The sequence below is a fragment of the Callionymus lyra genome, chromosome 17 (genome assembly GCF_982586985.1).
Source record: "Callionymus lyra chromosome 17, fCalLyr1.hap1.1, whole genome shotgun sequence".
Taxonomy (NCBI): domain Eukaryota; kingdom Metazoa; phylum Chordata; class Actinopteri; order Syngnathiformes; family Callionymidae; genus Callionymus; species Callionymus lyra.
The window spans coordinates 8,875,260-8,900,321 of record NC_141834.1 but is presented as its reverse complement, the minus strand read 5'-3'; the positions used below and the strand labels follow the sequence as shown (position 1 = coordinate 8,900,321).

At 38.3% G+C, this 25,062-nt stretch overlaps 1 protein-coding gene across 1 annotated transcript in view; it reads left to right on the top strand.

Annotated features, from left to right (window-relative positions):
• plcb1l (phospholipase C beta 1-like) overlaps positions 1 to 25,062 on the top strand; it is a 153,145-nt gene that overhangs the window by 3,926 nt on the left and 124,157 nt on the right. Inside the window, exon 2 of the mRNA XM_087813062.1 lies at positions 3,499 to 3,576. Coding sequence (XP_087669188.1) covers positions 3,499 to 3,576 — 78 coding nt within the window. The remainder of the gene's footprint in view (positions 1 to 3,498; positions 3,577 to 25,062) is intronic.

Below are 25,062 nucleotides of genomic sequence, written 5' to 3'. Positions count from 1 at the left end.
CATCATGGGATACGATCAACGACTATGTTCGTAGGATCTTTTAGGCACGATATGAGTGATAAAAAAGAAGCACGTCGTCTTACTTTACGAAGTATTTGGAGACAGTAAATCGTAACGTTACTTCGTAACCAAAGCACCTTCACCAACACATCCCTCAGTGATGATGGTATCGCTTTACTTATTCGAAACTTTTCATTGGTCTAGTGTAGCCATCTTCAAAAAACGCCAAATCAGATGTTTTGATTAACAAGAAAGTGGCCCAATTGTTAGTTTATTTCAACTTCATTGCTTCCCATATGTACTCGCAATATAATAGCAAAGGAAAAAGCCGAAAAAAAGTAAAATTTTATAAGAATAATGCGATTAAATGAGTGTGTGTAGACTCATCACTCTCCGTACAGAAAAAAAAACTTTTGGTGTGAGTCCAGGGTTAGTAATTTAATTAAATAAAGTTATCAACTTAAATGAAAGCATAAGCATAAAATGTAACTCGAAGTATTCGTCCGTGGTTTTCTCTCGGAAATCGAACCCGAGGGATTCTTATTTCAAGTCTCCTATAGAAATGTGTTAAGCTCAGTTTTCATTTCAAACTTAATAAAGAGCTCCCTTTATTGCAACTTTACATAATTGACAATTAGTCGTCGTCTCACTCGGACACTTTCACGCGATTATAGGAAATTAATGAGTCAGAACGCTCGGGTTTCCTTGGAAAAAGTCTTCAGAACACTGTGCGAAACAGATTGTTACAGCCGTGATGTAACAGATGTAATAAGCTTTATGAAATAGTGGAACCTCTTCAAGAGAAGGTTCAGCAGTTTGGAGTGTGTTCTTCTAAGTGCTTGTCATGAGAGCTCTCGATGTGACCCCTTTACTTAACCACCAAAATAGTCTTCTCTGTGTGTGTGCGTGTGTGTGTGTGTGTGTGTGTGTGTGTGTGTGTGTGTAAATGTATGCTGAGCGTCTTCAGCAATCAAATAAAAGCATGATAATTTAAGGGCACTTAGGTTTGTTCAGTCGTGAGTAGCATCGGAATAGAAAAGGGCACAAACAATATGTCCTTCAAGTTAATCAAAAAATGTACTTTTGCTTATGCAAACACACTTTTATGAAAAGCTAGGCAGCTGTTGTAGTTACAATCCATCGCACGGTTTATGAGCCATCAATCTTCTCACAGATACGCTGTCAAAAGTTGAATTAAATTAGTATGAAATCAGATTTATTGCAGTATTACCGTGGATAAATAACAATTAATCTTGATTAAATGTCATTCAGATGAATCCCTTTTAATTGTGTTTAATTTTGCGTTAAAAAAAACAGGCTAGAAAAAAATAAATGAATGGACTTGTTCTTCTTTCAAATGCATTCATTTTAACAAAAGAAAACGGATTAAAAAATGTATGTGGATGAAGTGGATAATTCTTTTTTTTTTCAATTAGCTTCTTAGACAGGGGACCCCAACCAATTTCATAACTGGCATTTTATTTAAAGACTGACCTAAATATAATAGCAGTAAAAAATAAATCATTTTCAATAGTAATAATAATAATAATACAGTTTTTTTTAGTAAAATTGAATAAACTGAGCATCTTGATGTGTCAAAAGTGACAGAAAAACATTACTTTTCAAAACAAAATACATTTAACGACACTAATTATCAATAGTACAGATATTTTATGTAATATATATTTTCTTTCTTTGCGACCTGGTAACAAATGTGTCTATGAACAGGGTTGGGGAACACTCTTCTAAGACATAAATAGTGATGAATTTCATCTTTTTAAATTAATGTTAATGTTCCTGAACACACCAGTGAGCTGTAAGCGAGTCACAAAGTAGAATTGCATGTTATTGAATTGCTGTCTTGGGCCTGACTTGTTGCCAGCTTGTGGCTCAAAATCTGGTCATAAAAATCCCATCACTAGTAGTGGTCTGTGCTCTACTTGCTTGTTGATGCAACATTCTGTCCTTAAGACGATGCTTTTTTGTGATGTTTAACGTAAGATTTTAGAATCGTTTCAAAGGTTATGGAGCACATTCTCTGAGAAATAAGGCTGGTAACTCGGTTGGACAAACAGAGCAGTGGAGACATGCAGACTGCCTGTAAAACCGTCCAGACTGATCAATGTTCTGAAACCGTTTCTTGTTTCTGAATGAACCACATGCTGAGAAATAACAAAGTTGCTTTTTTTTTCCCGAACATGTTTAAACTGCCGTGCTCTGAATCCATTGTTAAAATCCTTCAACGGTTTCATCAGAATATCACAAGGATGTAGCAAAAGCGGACCGTTAGCTTTATCTCCCGGTGCTGTGTCCGGGAAAATCATCACAAGCAACAAGCCGGGGCGACTTTGATGATTTTCTTCACTCTGTAGGCTTTTCGTCTCTGATCTCATTGCCACGGCAGATTGAGGAGGACAATATGCTACTGTGCAGCCGAAACACGGCCACAGTGGACACCAGAAGAAAAAAAAGCCAAGGCCCTGTCTTTTTTTAGACGGTCCAATAATATCTGGCGTTGCCATGTATGCCTCAGGGTCAGTGTGTGTGTGTGTGTGTGTGTGTGTGTGTGTGTGTGTGTGTGTGTGTGTGTGTGCTCCAGGCTGGTGTCTGTTTGTATGGGAAAAAGCATTTGTCCGTTACAAGAAACATAAATGGAAACGTCAGCTGTGAAGCAACATGTAGGTCATGATCTTACGCACACACAGCAGTCACAAAAATGGTGGTGATGTAATTTTGGATTAATGTTTCTTGTGACAGGAATATTTCACATGCCGGATATTTAAACGGCATAGCTCATGGTTTCAGTGTCTTTTTTCCTCCTGATTATTTCGTATTTGGTTTTGATTATTGAAATCACAAACTAACTTTGTTTTATTCACTCTTACAATCGCGGAAAGTAAGATTCAACACCCACACACAAAGTCAAATAAGATTATAAGAATATATATATATCCATGGTATACCTAATGGATTTGTTTCAGTAAAAACTGAAAAGGCATTAAGGGTTCTTAGTAATCCTCCATTATCCACTTGTTGCAAAGACATTTTATGTGTCTCTTGAGATCTTAAAACGACCATTGAATACTAGTTTTACACAAAAATTATAAACTCTACCACCTACAACCCAAATTGTATAACATCACAACCCATGATGCCATGCTGTTCAACAGGCTGTTATATAGAGCGAGTGGTGAAAAAGTACATATTTGTTTCTTAATTTCTCATGTTGAGTCACTGACGGTAAATTATTTTTACCTGGACTCCAACCAAAGAGATATTAAAATATATGCAAACGGTTCAGCATGTGACTTGGTTTCAGTTTAAAATGTTTGGCCCTGACTCGGATAACTGTTTTGCTAAAATGTGTTTTACTGCCATGCAATACAGTGTGATTGATGACTCAGCTGTTTAGAGGTGATTGATTGGTTGTGTGTGCGCTCGTTCTTTCTATGACTTTTCATTACATTTCTGTTTTTTTTTTTTCTTCGCCCCCTTTAGGATTCAACCACTGTTACACCAGTCATCCTGACCGTCGACCCAAAAGGCTACTTCCTCTATTGGACCGACCAGAATAAGGTCAGAAAATGTTTAAAAAATCTTCTTATCGCTGTGTACACATGAGGAAAATATGCTAAATTATTATTTGCTAACCTGTGCTTTGAAAAAACATGCTACAAATTGTTTTCGGTATCATCAAAGAACCTCATGTCCACCTGATTTTGGCTGAAAAATGTGCATAACAAATAGGCAAAAATGTTTGTTCATTTTAATGTAGTGACTGGAGCTCAGTTGTCGTTGAAAAAGACAGATTTAAGAGACAGTGTCTCTTGTATAGAAGCCTTTAAATGAGGGATTTGTTCAGAAAAAAACAAAACAAGTTTAGATTTTAAGCTTGTTTTTAGCGGGTGCTGCTAGGCCATCTGCGTAAATCTCGGGCACTGATACTTGAAGAGGATAAACTTGTACCGACTATAAGTCGCTCCGGAGTACAAGTCGCACCAGCCATAAAATGCATAATAAAGAAGGAAAAACATATATAAGTCGCACTGGAGTATAAGTCGCATTTTTGGGGGAAATTTATTTGATAAAATAAAACACCAAGAACAGACATGTCATCTTGAAAGACAATTTAAAATTAAAATAGAATAGAGGCAACAACAGGCTGAATAATTGTACGGTATGCTTACGTTACATGATACAACTGAGAACGTGCCTGGTATGTTAACATATTAAGAGTTATTCAGATAACTATAGCATTTATAACATGCTAAGAAGTTTACCAAACCATCCGTGTAACTCCAAATAACTAAAATCCAATGAAATCTTCATCCTCGGTGTCGCTTTTTATCAACTACGCTAACTCCGGAGGTAGAAGATGCGGCGCTTCCTCTTCTACGTCGAAATTATCAACACAGGCCTAGAGCGCCCTCTTGTGGTTTAGTGTGAAAATAACGTGAAATAATATACCGGTAATAATGTGTTAATAATTTCACACATAAGTCGCTCCAGAGTATAAGTCGCACCCCCGGCCAAACTATGAAAAAAACTGCGACTTGTAGTCCGGAAAATACGGTAGTTGGACCCGAGACACCTGGAGCTTCCGCTACAAACAAACTTAAAATATAGACTTATTTCGTTCTTTTCTGAATAAATTCCTCTTGTCGAGGCTTCAATACAAGATGGACGTTACAAACGAAGACAACTGAACACTAGTTACTAAATTAAATGACCATATATTTTTACTTATAACTCTAAAAAGGAACAGATTACTCCCAACCCTTATTCAAGATGAGGGTGAGTAGAAAACAAGTGAAATTTGAAGTCAAGAAGTGCAATTTCCAAGTAAGCTGGTGCCTACACGGGAATCCTCTCTTAAACATCACGCTTCGAACATCAAGCTGATCCCGAAACCGACGATTCGGTCCACGTAACTTTTTACGCGCTGAACTGAGCGCTACCTGCAACTGTTTAGTGTTTTCCTTCTGCCACCTGGGAGCCACTGAAGCAAATTAGAAAACCACCTCCTTTTAAATTGATTTGGTGAACTTGTTAGCAAAAAGGCTGCTTATTAACCCGGGCAGCAGTTATGGAGCACCTTTCACGGTCCCGGGGGAAATATGCAACCGTGTGCCGTCGGGCAGTTACGAGCGCCGCGGTGTCCACGTTTTGCAAATTGAGTGGGAAACCCTGTGACGCGACGTGAGGTGTTGAAGATTTTCAAGCTGAGAACAAAGGTGTTTTCAACCAGGAAGCTTTGCATAAACGGCTATATAAAGCCCAGGAGCGCTGCCAAGTCCTGCCGTGACTCTTTTTACGACCGTAAACCTGACACCGCCATTTGATATTTATAAAAATATAAGATCCAGATCGGCCGTAAAGTCATTCGGCTCCAAAAAAAATCGAGCCGTAAGAAATCCGAACTTGAGGCACCTGCAGTGACTCACTTGACACCTGTGAGAATAGTCCACACGCTATTGTTCCACTATGGCGCCTCATAATAGCCAGGAAAGAGTTGTGAAATCTTGCTTATCAAGTCACGTGATTTCCTTACTCTGGGCACATTTTTATAGTGGTCTTCCTATGTCCCTGTTAGCTACAGAAACGAAACCAAACAACATTTTTTGGATTAAGTTAACAAACCACAAACTTAACAGGAAGCAAACGAGAGGGAAAAAAAAGGGTTTTCTTTGATGACTATCTCGCCTGTGTGTGTGTAGACGAAAAGGGTGTGTGTGTTTATCTGAGGTCAGAGATAACGAGCGCAGAATGTTGGAGAATCAAGGGAGGCCCGTTGGCATCAATTCATCATTATTTCCTGTACCGCTGTCATTAGTCGGCCGTAATGATCAGCAAAGGGGCTCATGTGGGGTTTCAGTCCATTTACCAGATCAAATTGTTGCCGAGCAGAAAGCCTGCGAGAACTCACCACCGTGAGGTCATGAAGATGGGCTGATTTCCAGCCCCACGCCGTGCACGGTAACCCGTGTTTTGTGTGGGTTTACAAAGATGTCGTGGCTGGTGTTGGCGCTCTCGCTCGTCTGCCCTCGGCCGTGCACATCTGCCCGGCAGACCAATTTAAACAAGCCACGACGCACAGTCCAGTCGTTACGCTGTGTTTGTTAGACTCGGACTGACGGCCCGCAGAGTAAAAGCATTCCTTGGATTCTTCAGAACCGAGGCACAGTACAGGTCTGCTTTGAGGCCAAAAAAAAAAAAAAAAAGTGGCATTGTTAGCAGGAACATTGGGTTTCTATTTTTTTCTACTCCTAACTTTATCTTAATAAATCCCTTCAGACATTTCACTGGCCTTCTTGTCACTTGAAGGTATTATTTGGATAATTCAATGTCATCGTGGACGAGCGGTTGCAGATTTCGAGGGGCAGCTGTGTGGTCTCTCTGGTGGAAAGATCAGGACAAATAGAAATTGCCTACAGCTGCCACTCCACGGACACTAGACTCCTCACTCCACATCCTTCCAGGATGATATTCCTTGTGCCAGTTTTGTGAACCATTGCATCTCCTGACAAGAATCCATCCATCCGACCGTCTATCCGTACACCCACTAAAGCCGCCCACCCATCCATCCATCAATCTTCGACAGCTTGTCCAAGGTCAGGTTCAGAAAAATATGCCCAGACTTTCCTCTGCCTAGAAACGGCTCATCTAGAAAAATACCAAGGTATTCCCAGGCCAATTGGAAGACTTGCTATAATCTCTTAATTACCTCAATTCCCTTTATTTCCTGGGTCTGCCCTAAGATCTCTTCCCAATGGGATATGCCGAGAACACTTACCAAAAAGGTGCCCGAGGAACCCCAACTGGCTTCTCTAGAGCACTGCGGAGAAAACTCATTTTGCTGAGAGTTGGAACATGGATGGACCACAGAATTGAAAGCTTTGACTTTTGGCTCACCACGTCAGAGACCTCCTGACCTAAGTTTATCCTCTAGGGGGGACCACCACCTCTGAGAAGGGATCATGTTGAGATCAGGTATCCAGCTTAGACGGTCTCTTGGGACGTGGAACGTCAATGAATATCTCATTAAATGGGTCGAGACTTTATCTTTTTTAATAACCATTAGTTAAGAGCGTTTGGTTAAGCCGACTCCCCCTGAAAAGCACTTCAATAGCTGAGCACTCAAAACAGCTGTGAATCAGAATCATTTTTATTGACAGTTGTGTGAGACTCTGTGTGTGTTCCAAATCGACGTTTAATAGTTTGAGTACACAAGTTCGTCCACATTGAGCAGTGTGTGAAAAAACGTCCAGAAAGCGTGGATGGATCTATGAACACTTTACACTTTCCTTAACTGCTGCCATATCAGTGAAAACTGTGACGTTAGACGGAAGCTACGTCCCTGACGACGCCTCTTCGGAGAAAATACCGGCGTAAATGTCTCGGGAAAACACTAATTTCACCACAAAAACACAATGAAACACAACTTAATAACTTGTTTCGATTGGTGTAAAGCGCTGCTACATAAAAAGTAGTAGAAGAAGAAGCTGTCAAGTCATTTCCGGTAAGTGTAGCAGCAGTTGTTTTTTTTTGAGACAGTACTACCCTGTCAATATTTTTACACCGCACAAGTGCACTGTCTTACAGTGTACTGTAAACACTTAGAGAAGTGTGCGATTTGAGACACAGCCTCTGAGTTTGACGTCCTCAGAAGAAAACAGGAGGATTCATGACATAATCAAAGCCGTCAGTGTCGATGTATTTTCACACATCTTAATGAGAAAAGGTGTCAGAATGGGATTGTTTTTTTTAATCTTCTCTTGGTCTTGTGGTGCTTAGAAGTCCAATGTATGTTTCTGATCCAAAAATCTCCAACAAGGATCTCAGTGTATCTGTATTTTTTGGTGACACAAGAGTCCGTCATCGATAGTCACTCTGGTCTTTAAAAGTGACTCAAAGAATGGCCGCAGCTCAGTGTTACTGTAATAAGATCCATTTAGCATTTGTCCTGAATCCCATTCACCGGTGGACTCTCAGAGCGGCGGAGGGAACAATGCTAGTATTGAAGGTTTTTGTCCTAGATGTGTGGCTTTTGCATAACCTGTCCTTTACCTGTGTTGCACATCAGGTGCAGTATGTGTGGATTTCTATGTGTTTTTTTGTCACATTATATTTTAATTAAGTCGGTGCTTTGTTATCACACATTGTCCATTTTTGCTTTCATGGATGATCTAACCTTTATTTAAAAGCCTGGGTGACAGTTTTAGACAATGTGGTCGTGGTATTGAAATAGGTCTTTTCATCGACAGCGTTCACAAGCAGACATTTTTTATTTAGACCTTGAATTAATACAGGACATGATTGTAATAACAAGATTGGGTCATCACCAAAGTATAATACATAACAACTCATGCTAACTCTTTAGAAAACACTGCTTTTGCCTGGAAATAATTATTTGTGGTGTCAACAGATTGAAATGAGATTTCTTTTTTTTATTATTTTCACTCAGAATTATTTTATAAAAAAGGCAATAAGCAAAGAGTAACATTTTATGTCAAAAGTTTGAATTGAAAAATAAATAAAAACATATTTAAAAATCACTTATTTATAAAATAATACAAAAAAAAAAACCTTATGATTATATGTTGTTTTTTTCCCCGCTTAACCTTTTTATGAAACAGTTTGGGATTCGTACATGTAATTCAAGATTAGTTTTAATATCGATCGATCAATCGATTGATTGATACATCTTAATTGTTCTTACATTGAGGACATTGAAGCTGCCACAGCAGGTCACAAAAAAGGATTAAACACAGATACACATATATATTATTACAATTAAACTTACTCTACACATATTAAAATAAAATAAAAAACGATAAGAAATACAGACAATATAAAAAATTATAATAAAAGATTTAAATACTAATGATAATGGAATAATAATAAAATTAAAATAAGGAAATGAAAAACAAAATCAAATAGATACAATTATATGATATAGATTTATGTCATATTTCACTGCAAATGCGAACTGTCTACTGGTACCAAGAAATTGCTAGAATACTTAAATACTTCAATTTGAGGCCCCGGCACCAGTTTCTAAGGCATTGTTAAAGGACCTCACAGAAAGAACAAATATTTAATACAATTTCTGGTCTATTGATTTTTATATTGCCAGAAAATAAGTTCAATGTTTTACTGTGACTCTTGACAGGTCAAGAGGCTCATTTTAGTCGAGTTAAAACACAAATTGACCATTTTAATCTGAAGGTCGGTCAGTGAATATAATGGCAACAATAAAGGAAAGAAGGTCGTCGACCCCTGCTCTAAAGGGCACTTGTTATAACTCATTTAACGGAGTCAAAATCTGTCTTTGCTCGTCTGGGGCGACGTAACCTTGCTTTTTGCTGCCACTTCCCCTCCATCCATTGCTCTGCTGCTCTGAATACAGAACCAGCCACATGTTGCTCTTAAAAAATCATTAGCAGCGTTATCAATCGTGAGAGCCTGTTATTACTGCAAATAAACACTGTTTTACATATGCCCGCCGCAACGCCATGGTAACCATTTCGATCCGACTGAGGTGGCTCATTGGCCCTTATTTACATGTCTGAACACTTCTAGCAGATAATAATGCGAGCGCAACCCCCCCCCCCGAGCATTCCTCTCGTGTCCAGCGCGGAACAGTTGCTTCTTTAGGTGTTTAAAAATACATTTTCCTTCCGTCGTCGAAGAGGAGGAGCGAAGAGGACGACCATCCAAATTAAGAGCCTTTTGGTCGGGTTGCCACGCGACAGCACACACCTTGGAAATGTCACATTCTCTTTCGTCCCCCGCACTTTTTTCTTTTTGTTCCTGGTGAATCGTTTCGCTTTCATGTTGATATCATTGTCTATTCCTGCCCGTGCAGAAACGGCACCACGCAGGGTTTCTGGGTAAATGTACAGCGACGAGAGAAGACGTATCGATCGGCAGCTCATGCATGTCACATTACTTAATGAGTCCTGAAACCAGGGCTGAATTTTTTAGCTAGACCTCCTACCTATTTTTCTCCTCGGATAAACACACGACCACTTCATTTGGTTCTATTTGGGTTCAGGCGTCTGATCCTCCAACACAGCAATTTGCCGTGATTACTCCGGGGCCGGCTTCCCCCTCCCTCAGCATTATGTGCGAGTGAAAAGAGCGACATAAATCTACAGCCAATCTTCTGAAATTGAATTGTGACCCCTGCCAAGTCGGAGCCTGGCACCAGAGACCCTCGCTTCATCTCGTCGTGCCAGACAGGGAAACATTGGCAGCTGAGAAAGAGAAAATGAGTTAGAAAGGAAGGGATATCATTGGAAAAAAAAAAAACGTCGACACGGATTGATCACTTTTTCAATGCGACTCATTTTGTTTTATTTTTTAAAGACTAGTGTTTTTGGACTATATTTATTTGACCCTGATTAAGTCAGAGTATCAGGTTAAATCTCTTACACTATTTTAATCAATTCTAAATATTTTAAAAGATAAGCTTTGAAACTAAATTGATCAACATGTTTTTTGTTGGATATTTTATCTTTTCTACTTTTCATTGTATGAGTATTTCTCGTCTTCCGAAATAAACTTGAAATAATTGGAATTATATTGACAGGTTTCTTTTATTTCATCATTTAGGATTTATATACAATTAAACGCTTCAAAACAAATACAATTTATGATTCGTATAATACTAGACAATTATCAACTCTGATTAAAAACATGTTTGTTTGAAAAAGTGAAAAAAGAGGAACAGTTTTTATCATTTCTTCCACTTTTTTACTTTTTTTTTCACTGAACATACTTATATTTACTTCTTAAATATGAATATTTTGATCGCATACTGACTTGTCTTTGGTATGTTATCATTGTACGTATGTATGAGCAGTTACATTATTTAAAATCAGTTAAAATTCATATTGTGCATTTTTTTTAGTACTATTTTTAGTAGTAATGATGAAAAAAAAAGTTACATGTCAAATATTTTTCATTACCTTCAATACAGCATCTGCAATATTATTCTTTCATCCACTGAGGAAGGGAATTATATTGTTGTTTCTCTTTCTATTGTCATATACATTTTGCAAACACTTCTCAAATCATATCAAGAAAATTCCAGAAAACATAAAAAAAAGAGAAAATGACATTTTTATGATGTTTTGTAGTTCATGAAAGTTCAATCTTTTGTGTATAATCCTTGTAATCCTTTGTGTGACCTGCTGCTCTGGTAAACAAAAATAATACGGTGTCCTGGAAAGGCCAAACTGTAATACTAAACTTCTGTTCAGACCCTATGTCGTGAGTAAATGTCAATGAGTTGATTTAGTGATTTGATTATTGTTGTTTTTCAAACTAAATATACGTAAAATGAGACCCTTGACGGAGGTGTGCGCTTCCTCAGTGCCATCCTCAATGGTGAATGTATTTATTAATATAGCATTACATAATTTTCCACTTCTTATCGTCATTCTTCTTGCCTGACACTAAAAGCTGAGCACAGGCAGATACTTCACATACAGTATACATTGTCTGCGCACAGTGGCTCGATTACACAGAAGCTGACGCGCCGTCGCTTAAATATTATGACAGTTGTGCCACGTTATTTAGGAAGCGCTAATGTTCGGGGGAACGACACGCAAAACACGGCTCGCTATGTTCCGTCCTGCAGCTTTTATTAGGTGACTGGAATAGCTTGGCTCCGGACATCTGTCCTTAAATAGGATATAAGGTGTTGAGCTGTGTGAGGCGAGGGGGGACGGGGGGGACAAAACTCTTTGCGATTGGTACTTCCTGGGTGAGAGAGTGTGTCTTTGTTTTTTTTCGCCTGAGTGAACCTGTTTTTACTCTTTGAATTCTGAGAACTTCCTTCTCTACGCCACTTGTCTGGCGGTGAACAAATGCCTGCTCCAGCAGCCACACACACACCGGGCTTAAGTAGGGAGAAAACACACTCCTGCTCACTAAGCAACAATGTAGACGAGGCTAGCATCCGTCCTGAAAGAAGGATTTCTTTTTCTTTTTTTTTTGGCCAATCCCAATCCTTTTGGCAGTGAAGAGTTCGAGTTGATCTGAGAGACTCGGGGTGGCAGAGGTGGTGACGGCAGAGCTGCTGGATTCCACTGATAAGCCCCGGCAGTCGTATGCTGTTTGAATGAGATGGATGACGCTGCAGTTGGTGACGCTGGAGGAGAAGCTTTTTTTTTGGCCTCTGAAATGAAATTTAGCATTTTCTAAATTCTAATGAATCAGATGAATTATTGCACTCGCGGCAAATTGAGGCGACATATATATCGAGGCACAGACAGGAGCAGGTGGTTGATGGCAGCTGTGATTTAAATGGAGGGGTTGACTGCTTTAAGAGAGGAGAAAAGGATAATGATTGCTGGAAAGAAGAGCGTTGGAAATGGTTCCCCTTTATGCAGTTAAAAAATAAATGTCGACGTTGAGTTTTAAAGATTTATTCCAGCTTTGAATTGAAGGTTTTGTGTTCATAACATTTTCATATGTATTAACCAGCACTTTTGATGGACAGTGATGCAGTTACTGAGAGGGAACGATCAAGTAGGAAAAATAAAAAAAGGTTCAATTATTTAATTAATTTTTTTAACATACGTTCACCAGTTACAAAGAGACAACAGTATTGTGTTCATCCTGTGGTGAGGCACCCATTGTTCAACAACACGTCATCACTTTGCAGGTAAAGCTTAATTATTTTGGTTGTTTTACAATAAATGAAAACAGCCTTCCTTTGATTGGGTATTTAAGGGATATTTTTGTATTTCAGTAAGAAGGTAGTTTAGTCACAACACGTGTAGAGATACAAGTATGTTGTAGTTTACGGTGAAAGATATTTAGAAAGGCTTCACGGTCATAATAAACCAGAAAAAACAGTCAAATTCATCATGACATGCTTTTTAAAATATTTTTTAAACTCTTTTTTTTCAAAAGAAATATTGGGAAAATGAAACGCGATCAATTTTAAGCAAATAGTTTAACAATTTCGGCAACAAACCCATTTGAGGTTATACCTGCAGTTTTAAAAGGGTTAGCTTACACATGCTATGAACAAAATGAACAGCTTTTTTCTGTTTTTGTTTTCTAAAAAAGATACTTTTGATCCTTGCATTGCAGCGACTCTCACCAAAAGCAATTTTCTTCCCAGAGAGTGATGCTGCACATATCGTCAGTAATTCTTTTTAAACGTATGAAATATTTTAGTCCGTTGTGCAATTTTAATCTTTTTAATCGAGTTAATGTAACTGCTTTTACAACTCTATCGACACTACGCTGTCCCAGAAGCGGTGATTAAGAAGTTATATATATATATAATATTGCAACCGTGTGATTCAAAGGTTAGATATGTCTTCAATCATTCTTCAAAATGTTGTTCACGTGTCTTAAACTCAAATCCTGAGATGTCTCTACGTTGTTCTCCAGGGTTTTCTTGGAAAGGAGACTACAGTACATCACGTCAATTAGCTTGAATGATTAAACGTGGATCGCACAAAAGGCGATGGGGTGAGAGAGGAGAATGAAACTGCTCGAAACGCTTTGAAAAAGGAAGCTTTGATGATCAGCTTTTGTGCGCTTCCAACTGATAATGAGAAGTATTTTTTTGGCCAAGTTTGATTGAATGCATTCAGTAGTTTGGAAATCCTGGTAACAAAGAACATCACTGAGTTTGTTGTGAACAATTCTTTCAAGGAAACAGAAAGATATACAAGGACAAAACTGCACATACATCATTGTAATGTCTTATCCAAGTCTATATCAAGTTTTATATAAGTCTGTCCAATACCAAAATATAAGAATACATGTATTTATTAACTTGTGTTTATTCAAAATTGATTTTTCTTAAGAAAAGTTGGATTTGAAAGCTAAAGATGTGGCAAAACTGTTTATATAATAACTAATTTCTAACATCATTTAAACCAATTTCATTTATTGATCCTATGATATTTTGCGTTTTTTTAAACTGAAAGTTACATTGTTTAATTAAAATTCATCATATATTCCCTTCCTGCAATTTTACATACTACCCCATTAGGCCCCTTATGCTCTAGCTTTTACAAAGTAACTGTTTCTTTGAATGACATCGCAAACATTCTTTAAACCCTTACAGGACCATGGTCAATTTAATACAATTTATTTTACTGTATTTGATATTTTGTAAGTGATAGTGTGTTTTCCTTACCACCCCATATTTTATTCTATATATTATTTTGTTAAAGTTATTTATTCATCTTTTATTTTTATTTACAAGCTTAGCTTGTTGCTAACATTTCTAGCTGAAGTTATTCTAAAGAAAAATTTACTATACACTTTGTTTATTTAGAAAATTAGACATCTAGTATGTATCTATATTTTGAAGGCTATATGTCTTACATAATGTTAAAGGCTTCTTCTTAATCAGGGCTGAAAGCCACACAAGAGGCCAAAGTCTTTTTACAATTTGTATTTAGTGAACTGTCTATGACTGACACGCCTTGATCAGGAATTATGAGTCTGTGTTGTCAGACTGTCTTCATTCTTGGAGGCTAAACCGAGCAGAACCGTTTCCTCCTAAAACCCTTTCACTTCTTGCTAAATTTACCTTGTACATCCAGTTTTCTCTTCTTTTGTAATACAATTGATAATAAAGATATTTAGCTTATATTAAAACAATAGCATTTTCATATTTCACAATATGGACGGTTAAGAATTCTTTCATTGAAGCCCTCCACTGTAAGGCCATTTTTTCCTACTCGTCACACAAGGGGCCACAATTCTTGAATGAGTCTGATTAAAGATATTGTATTTTCCTTCTTGGAGGCTCAACATCTCTTAATTATTTATGTTCTTTCCACTTCATTCAAACACTCGAGCCAGCAAATTCCTTTCCTTCAACATTAGTTTCACTCTTATTTGAAGTCTCTGTATAATTGTTGACATAAACAATCAGTTGCTTATCTTATCTTAATGGGAAACCAATGGGAAACCCCCAAATTTCCTGAGTTACTCACATGTTTCAGATGTTCAAGTCTTCTTTTTAAAGATGCAGTAAGTCTTTCATCATGACCATGTTTTCCAAGTCATTACTTTATAAAGTTCTACCCTGTCTAAAATCTCAGCGAACGAAAGGTTACGAGAGCGGAGCCCATTATGACGTAATAATGGCTTCACTCCTTCCTCCAGCCAGCTGTAATCACACCCCGCTTTGTTTATACGACGAGTCCCTTGGTGGAGACCCTAGGGTATTGATGACGCGCGGTGACAAACCTTGATGTCCGATTAGAAAGGCGCTATATAAAAAGAGATCATTATTATTATTATTATTAATGACAGCAGAGTGGGTGTGGTTATGGTGAACAAGATTTAACCTCTGGAAGAACTAAGTGTGTTCAGTGGGCGGGGCTTAAGATAATTTTCTAATGTAAATATTTAAATTAAAAGAGACTTTTTGTACAAACAGACACATACTGATGATACAATAGAAGTCCAAGTTCAAACATTAGCCTATAGGTCACAATATCAACCTACTTTGATTCAAGCCAACCATCCAGTGGGCCACTTAGCTTTACTTGGTGGGCTAGATTTGGCCCCTTGGCCATGAGTTTGAAAAAAAAAGAATAGAATAGAATTAACATTTTGAATATATTGTATCTGATTGGTGAACATGTATAAATGGCACTGCAGCTGGTCTCGACCTCATCCTCGCGGATCCCTCCCTGGATTTGACTAGTTAAAATATGACAGAGCACTAAAGTGGACGATTAAGCGACTCATTGTCTCTGGGGTTCAGGTATTTATATCGTTCCCCGCGTTGCCAATTCCTTATTCCAAAACGATTATGCTGATTCTTTTTTAGCTGACGCGGTTCACGGCGAATCCAGTTTGACATTAAGTGCTCGGCGTGACTCGGGGAGGGAACGTCGAAGCTGTGACACGAGAGAAGCCGAGAGTGTTTTCGGGTGAAATTGAATTAATTCATGCCACTTCTGCTGTCTTGTTGAGCGTCGTTTGAAAATCATGGGTTATATAGAGTCTCATTCAAGGACGAGAAATAAAAATGATGCGTCTCCGGCGTTGGTTGAGAAGTCCGCGGTGAATTATTGATCCGCCCGTGTGACAGTGATGCAGATTTAACCTGGATATTCTCATTGAGACGCGTCTCTGTCGAGCTCCACTGCCTGTGGATGATCAGCTATTATTGTTGTCATGAAATTGATTCTGTAGTCATGAAAAGATGCGTCACGGCGGCAGGTAAGCTACGTTTAGAACCTCATTCAGTCGCTAATGTGTCTGGGTGTCACTCTTCCATTGCAGATATGGCATAATTATATTGGAAATAAAAGTTTAGCACAAGGATTTCGGTTTGCCCCTCAAGTCGGGAGCCATACTGCTGGGTGAAGGGATTGTGTTTAATGGAAAATGTGCCTTAAAATGCCGTTTAAATACATTTATATTTAGCAAAAGATGAATTTTAATCCTTATAAAGACTCGGGTAGAAGCATTTAAAAACCGTTTCTACAGAGGGTGGCTTAAAACCATATGATTTGTCACGTATAATAGTCATCCTGAATTAGCTTAGAAATGGGAGTCTGCGAAAACCTGCAAAGAGAACTCGACACCAAAGCGCCGTCTCATTGGACTGTCAGTCAGTCGACATCCTTATGCAGAGCACGTTCACATTTCCCCATATTTCCAGGAAGCGAACCCTAACGCTCGATCAGTCATGCCTAACAATTCAGTGCCCTTATCTGGGAAGACCTGATACTTCACCATCCTGCTTCTGACGCCATTTGCTACAGAGGGTGAATTATACCTGTCACGAAACTGACCTCAGTATACAGTTTCATTTGGGTTAAAAACGCCACGACTTGCGTTATTAGCTGTATTTGAAGTAGTGTTTTTTATTCTAAAAATGATTGATTTTATCTATTTTTGGTTAAAAAGATTCATCATTGTAGAAAAATGAAGAAGTGCAACTTGTGAAGTAATATAATAGTCATTACAATGAAATAGCATGATTTATGTAAACATCTAATCTTTATTTTTGAAGAAACATGCAATAATACAACTAATGTGATTTATTGCACAGGCGGATTTTTAGTAGTAAAATTGATAAATAGATAAAACAGATTTTATTGATCCCTCTGGAGGTCTCCTTTGGGAAATTTGGAAAATGGACGAATTTCACGAATTTGCATGTAAATAACATAGGATTCATCTGTTGTCATGAATAATCTGATTATATTGAACATGCAAGGGTGATATATATATTGAAATCCAAGACAAAACAACTTCGGTTTGCAGTACCACTTTCATGTACACATAAAAACTTAATAAAATAAAAAAACAAAGTATTTTTAAAGTATGTGTATGTATTGGTATATATACTTTTTTTTCTTATGTCTGTTTTTTCTAAAATTTAATTAAATCAAATTTAAGATTAATCATGTACTCCGACTGACACCATGTGACGCCTAGAGAAAGACACAAAAACACAAGTTGCATTCAAGGACTCGCATACATTTAAAAACCCAGTCCTGAAACTCCTGTTTTGTACATTAAAAAACTAATAATAAAAATAAGGTTTGCTGCTTATTGTACACATTATGAAAACACCTAAGGGCAGAAGTAACTCTCACCATGTTTACATACATATTTATTTTGTTTCACGATTAACATGTAGGTACTTAACTGATTAGTAAATGTCGTTGTGGTCTGTATAAATGAATGCTACAAAAAACGTCGTCGACATAATTGTGTTCTCCACTTACTGCTCGTTTCAGAAGCAAACATCTGGCGATTCCAGCGTCAAACTGAGGCTTGTTAATAAAGCAGCCGTCCTCAAAGTGATACAATGACCTAAACGCGGGTCTTTCCTCCACTTGGAAACAAAAAAATCTTCCCATTGTTGTCTTATTCCACCGTTCTTGGGGAGTTCTTGCAGAGCACCACATGTGAATAAGTCAGGAGAGTTGGGTTTTCACATTAGTTGCCCTTAAAGTTTCCAGGCGTGTGACAGTCATTTTTGCCTTCAAACCTCTGGGAGGATGTGAGCGTGTCTAAGTGATAACTTGGCTGATGGGTTCATGCAAGATTGCTTCGTAGCGCGGAGAAAACCTCCAAAAGCTGCCCCAGAAAAGACATCAAGCATGATTGCATTATCAAATATTAACCTCTGAGGACCCGCGTACGTATATAATCACCATAGATCTTCCACAGGAGCTCGTCTGCCTGGTCCATCGGGTCTCAAATTGGAGGTTAGAAACTCCTCATCGAGCCTGATGAAGACTAACGGCTGCGATTCCAAGGTCGGATCTTACAAATTAATTGCATCCGTCTTTGATTTGCTCTATTAGATTCAATCAAATTGTATTGCTTGGACATTTAAACAGTTGCTCGTCTGTTGAAGTGACATTTCAAACTTGTCCGTCCGGCTATGATTCAACTAAAAAACAATTCACGCCGTCTTCTTCCTCCTCTCTATCCATGCCCAGTTGCCATGACAATCAAATCCATGCGGCATTTTTCTTTCTTTTTATATATATATATACTGCAAAGAACTGAGAAAACCCCTGATGCTATGATTTGCCGGCAACCGGGGGTTTCACGCCAGGTGGTTTGCTTTTCCCCCCCTGAGCCTTTTTCAAAAGCGGGCGGTCAGCCAAAGGACTTTGAATTTCAGCTGAAGTCATCGAGAGAAAAGAGTTCCTTGTTGTTTCAACTGTTGCTGTTGCATCAATTTCAGATTCACGCACATTGAGCCTAAGAAGAAGCTAAAAACTTGTGATGAAGAGTGGCATAGACTGGGTCTTAGCTGTCCCTTGTTAGCCTATTAGTTTAAACAGTATCAGGGACACAACCCCAAGATACCTGTTCAGGTACATTCCACACTTTTTCTGAGAACTATGGCCCAAAGTTACTGAAAGCCCAGTGAGAAGGCAGTCGCGTGTTCTTGAGACGACCACACTGAAGGACCTCTACACCCTCACTATGCAGAGAAATTTGCTCCACAAAATTGCGAGGGGAAAAAAAGTGATTGACGGAATCCAACTCTGATTACACAAGAACCAAAAAGCATGATTTCACTGGTTTCGTACTCTATATTCCCAGAGCACACGCCACATAGTAAATAGTCATTAAGGTTTTTCAACTGGGTTTTCACCAGTGATGACCAGAAACCGCTTTGTAGTTAAGATACAGTGCCTTTATTTTGAATAGCCACTTAATTTAATTAGTAGATTAAAGTCAAAACATTTTAAGCAGAGAGTGCCATCTAGTGACCTTACAAAATAAAGACACTGTTTCATGTCCATGTAGGTTTTCATTCATCCAGGTCACGGTTATCAAAGTGGTTCCAAAGTGAGTCAACTTGACTGAGGTCTAGGAAGATGATTCACCTTGAACTGAAGAACCTTCTTGGAAGTCCTCTTTCTCGTCCAGTTGACTCGCTTTGGAATCATGATACAGTGTCCAAGAGGTTCTTTACGACACACCCGTTTCATGAGGCCTCATTGACCCATCAGTCGTTGCCACAGTGTCAGATACCAACAACCTTATCTCAACAGCTCAGAGTAGCTGCCTCAGCAATTGAGGACCACTTGGTGTTTGTTATGGGCAGCTGTGAGAAGCTCCCATCTAGGTTTAGATCGGAGAGGCAGTTCCTCCCCCATCAACACCTGTCACGACTACACTATCCAAGTGTTTTTGCAGAACGACATTGTGACCAAAATGGGCACTTTCATGCATAATATACGGCAGGTACTCTCAACCGGTCTGTTTAAAATTCAATACACTATACTCCACCAAGACTTGGCATAAATTAGTTAAAGAGAACCATGTAAAACAGCTGGCAATATTGTTGTGTTGTTGATGCCTTCGCAGTAGAATTGTTGTCAACCTGCCAGAATTCGTCGCAGTTTCCAATTACAGTTTTTAGCGTAGTGCTGGCACCAAAGCTTCTCACTTAGAGAAGCCAGTATCAAAAAATTGCCGGTCTCAGTTGGTGCCGGCGTCTGAGATAATGGATACAGTCGGAATTGGCGTTTCGTTAAAAGGCTCTTAGAGTACCAATCAGGGGAAATATAAGATTTTTTTTCATGGCACACCTCAAATCTTCCATGTCACAAGAACATTTTAAGAACAGTGATTGTGAATTTGAACAACTATTCGATAAGCAATGGAATTGGAATTCCAATCTCAACTAGTAGAATCCGATACTCTAGTAGTAGAGATTGGAATTCCAATCTCTACTACTAGAGTTCCGGACACTCTCTCTCTCAATATATATATATATATATATATATATATATATATATATATATATATATATATTTATATGTCTCTCTCTCTCTCTCTCTCTCGAACATACTTTTCAGAAGCCTAAGATTTCTGTTTACAATATCCTTTTTTTTTCATTGGTTTTATTTACTATTCTAATTTTCTAAGACACTGAATTTTGGGTTTTTATTAACTATAAGTAATAATTAGCAAAAAAAGAAAAAATGTTTGAAATGTTCCACTCTATGTGTAATGAATGTATATAATATATGGGTTTCACGTTCTAAAAATGAGTAACAAAAAATATTGAAAATTTTCATGATATTCTATTTTTTTTTAGATGTACCTCATATATATATATATATATATATATATATATATATACTGTATATATTGTAGAAAAAATATATAAATTAATATATACAACGCCATGCAATTATCATTTTATCAATATTATCGTTTTCATTAGCGGCTTGTATTCAATGTTTACAAAAAGTATACAAATCCACAGATGTTACACACTGACGGCCACAAATCAAAATAAACACACATAAACAACAACTGGCGAGTTTCGGCTATTTCCATCGTACATACAGTTGAAAACGTTAAATAACAGTCAAGTCGGACGATTTGATTATGTTCATTCGAAGAAACAGTTACGCTACCAGTATTTATTAACAAAATAAAAGCCAAGGGCGGTCACGGCAAGGTGATGCCGTAAACACGGGTACATTTTTCAGGGCGTGACAGCAAGTGTGGAGGATGTTAACGGCAAGTTCTGTGGTTTCTGGGGTGAAATTTGAACCCTGTCATTGTATCATTTGTTCGTCTAAAACCACAGATGGCTATAAACATTGATTTATTCCATTTTGAACGTTGACTTAGCTTCAATTTGTACATTTATGTCATTTCCCCGCTTCCTCGTTATGTAAACCAAACCCTTGGAGAGATTTTTCCATATTCATCCTTTGCCATTATGAATGTTATTTAATTAATTTTGCTCAGGGAACGAGGGCAGCGGATGACTTCGACTCAAGTTCCATCTCTTAATCGGGCAATTAACATGCCTTTCGCTTCAGAAATATTTCAATGCAGTCCTGCATAATAGTGGAACGAATGCTTAAGTGGATGTTGGAAACAGGAAGTGCGTTAACTCGCTTTCCTACAAATGGACATAGAGTGGTTAGAGGGGCAGAAAGTAGTGATAAATACATAGATCATTTGGTTGCTTTTTTATTTAAAAAAAAAATGGTTGCTATTTAGACAGCTTTTTTAACTAGGGGATTTAAATATAAGTAGGCCAACTGTACAGAAGCTAATGGTTGTCTTTCGCTTCATAATTAATCACTCATAAAATATATACGATGCAGAGTTTGTGAACCTTCTTTGAGAGTTTTCCAAAGATCCGGGTTTGACTTCAATAGACTTGTTTTTTTATAACTGCTTATTTCTACTATACTTTGAGAATAAATCAAAACGTCTCTGCCTCTGCTTGTTAAACATTTATTTTACACCCCAAGGAAACCCAAAAACTCAATCGATAAATATGATTTTTAAATAAGACTCTCCTTTTGTTTTACTTGTTTAGCTATTGATTCATTTTTGTTTTTACTTATTGTTGTTTAAATCAATGTTTTACGTCATTAAATCTTCTACTACCTGTGTAAATCATTTCCACTGTAATTCTTCCAGGCAGTTGCTTTCGCCCCCGTCGTGAAAGTGGCCTGCCAAATGGAAGCAATCTGACTTTTGGATAAATTGGGTGAATTTGGGCGTTTTCTGCCAGTAATTTTCAGCCTCTATAAAAAAAAATACTTCCTCTTTCCATCTCTGCCCCCGTTTTCTGCGACTAAGTGTGTCACAAATGTGGGTCACTTGCCTTTTCTTCCCCCCCCACTTAATCTACTTGAAACGGGGTTGATAAGCTAGTGTCATATTTTAGAAGGGTAACAGTTTCATTGAAAGTACCTGCTAGGAAAAACAAGAATTACGGCTTCTTCGTTTTTCATTACTGTATAATGTAATGATTTTTCTGTCCATGAAGTAAAATACATAGGTTTATGGACGGTTGAAAAAATAAGATTGCCAACTGTGTCCTGGTCACTGTAAAATCTATATACCGTAATTTCCGCACTATTAGGCGCACCGGCAATGAATGGCGCATAGAATAATGGACGATTGACTGGGGTTGTTGGGGTTTATGCATCCACTAGATAAAGCTGTGCTAAAGGGAATGTCAACAAAACAGTCAGATAAAGTCAAACTTTATTAAGCGTTCTCACAACTCCGTTCACTCCCATGGTAACGATGTTCAAATGATGTTTAAAAGGCTTCAAGCGGCAGCACGTGAGACTGGTGTTGTGAGCAGACAAATGTTGAGCGAGCAGCAGTGAAGTTGAGCGCATGTATGACAGCTAGAGCGCGTGTATGACATGTTGAACGCACGTGTATGACTGGTTGAATTCGGAGCAGAGTGAAAAAAATGTTTTAAGTGTACAACAACCAAGACACACTCGCTCAAAACGATGGCAGTAATCTTACTCCATAGATGTTCGCCATGATGTGACGTGTGTCGTTACATCATGTCAGTAATGAAGCAATGACGTAATTCCGCCCACGGCGTGTTGCCTCAGTCCGTGCAGAGTCCTATAAGTGTTTGTAAACAAGTCACTCACCATGTTCATATAGGCGCTCCCCATTACAAGGCGCACTGTCATTTTTTGAGAAATTTAAAGGCTTTTAAGTGCGCCTTATAGTGCGGAAAGTACGGTATTATGTATTTGGATGTTAAGTGTGTCATTTCTTGGACAAAGCTGATGAAATAGACTGAGCTCCAGTCCAGGTGCCGTTTAAATGCGCTTACAATTTTGTCTATAACTCTAAAAAGGAGCAGGTTGCCCTGAAAATAATCCCAACCCTTAGTCAACATGAGGGTGAGTAGAAAATGAGGAAAGTATCACTTTAAGATTGGGCAGTAAAATGCTATTTTCACGCTTTAAATTTGAATCAAATGATAATAATTGTAGCAAAGCTTAGCTTTAATATTATCAAGTAATATGTTTAGTCAGAAACGCAAGTAGGGATTGTCAATGGTTTCAATGATATCAGATGTTAAACGTCTCTCGTCAGTGAACAAAGCTGCTTTCTTTCAGATATTTCTAATTAAAAGTTTCACAATTAGAAATGAATTTGAACATTTTCCTTTCTGTAGTCTCGCTGTGAGTCTTTCACAGTCTGGTAGGCAATGTAAAAAAAAGTCCAAATGGACTTTTTAAAGAGCGATCTTGAGGGAACAATGGGGTGGCTGCTTCTTTTTTTTTTTTGCCGACCCAGCTGAAACGGAATGAAATGTATTTCTTTCAGTCGCCAGCTTCGTCCCCGACTTCAAAGTTCCCTGGGTGTGCACTTAGAAGGTGTCTAAATGAGGTGATGTGAGAGATGAGAGCCGGAGCTTCGCTGCATCTGCCACCGGCGCTGACTCTCGCAGGAGTCGCGTGGAGAGCTCAGACGTGCACCTTCTTGCTGCTTACTTTAAGCTCGGCATTGAATAGAAAGATTTGCCGAGATAGAGAGAGCCTTTCAGCTATTTCCGAGCATTTGTATGAAAACAGTTTCTTGCAATGACACGGCCAGTTTAGTATTCGGAGAGGAGATTATATAGGATTCCGAAAGTGCCCCAGGGGTAAACGGATTTATACGAGGGATCAGAAACTCGGACGATAAAAATGTAAATCGAGAGCACCTGCTTAAAATGGCGATTCCGTACCAGCGGTTATTTGACCTTTAATTATCATTGTTCTAAGTTTTCTGGGTATTTTTGTGTGAATATAAATGTTGCTCACGTCTAGATGTGTGCGTCACACGCTCTGCTTTTGAAAAAGACGATCAGATGCAGCGGATAAGAGTTATCCTCAGTTCGCTTTAGAGAAGCAGAACTTTAAAGGGAAAGAAAGATGCGGTTTTTTTGGGATGTTCGGCAAGATACGCCACCAGTTAAATATTTGATTTGTAACCAAGATTCCATGATAAAACTGCTCCGCTACATTTGGAATTGTTGACCCTTCCAAGACCGTGCCAGCCGACTACGTACATAAGGGATTCTGAGATTTATCCGAGGCCAGAGTGGAAGTGAAATACCTCATGTCCTTTTGTTGGTCCGCTCTATGGTTTCCTTCCTTTGAAGGTGGAAATCCTTGAGACAGTGACCCGTTGACACGTGTGGGCAGGATAGCGTGTCGCCAAACCCCTGATCGGATTTGAAGTCGACCATTTTCCGTGAAGTCATCGCTCACCTCTGTCAGTACTATGACCTTAATGAGAAAAGGAAAATGACGAGTACAGATCAGCAGCAGTTCTGAAGAGAGATCCAAAATAAATAAATAAAAACGTTTCCTTAAACTGGGTATTTGGAACTGTATTGGCAAGAATCTGGCAATATGATACGTATCACAGTACATACAATATACAATATATTGCAATATGAGATATATTAATACTTTAGGAACTACCATGTATTTGTAGGCTAGTCCGAGTACTTGACTTTGGCGTCCGAGTACTTGACTTTGGCGTTGCAGAATTTGTAACTGCTTTAATTTTTTTTTTTGACAAAATATGTAAAAAAGATCAGCTGGAGTGGACTGTATCCTCTCGTCCTCAGTCATGGTGGGATTTTATTGTTCCATTACCCCGGGGGAAGAAATTCCATCTAAATTCCATCTTTTTTTGCAATATTTAACTGCAAAAAGAAAAATATAATAAAGGCGGCAAATATTTGCCTGTTAATGAAAAATAAAAATTGGATTATTTCATCGTATT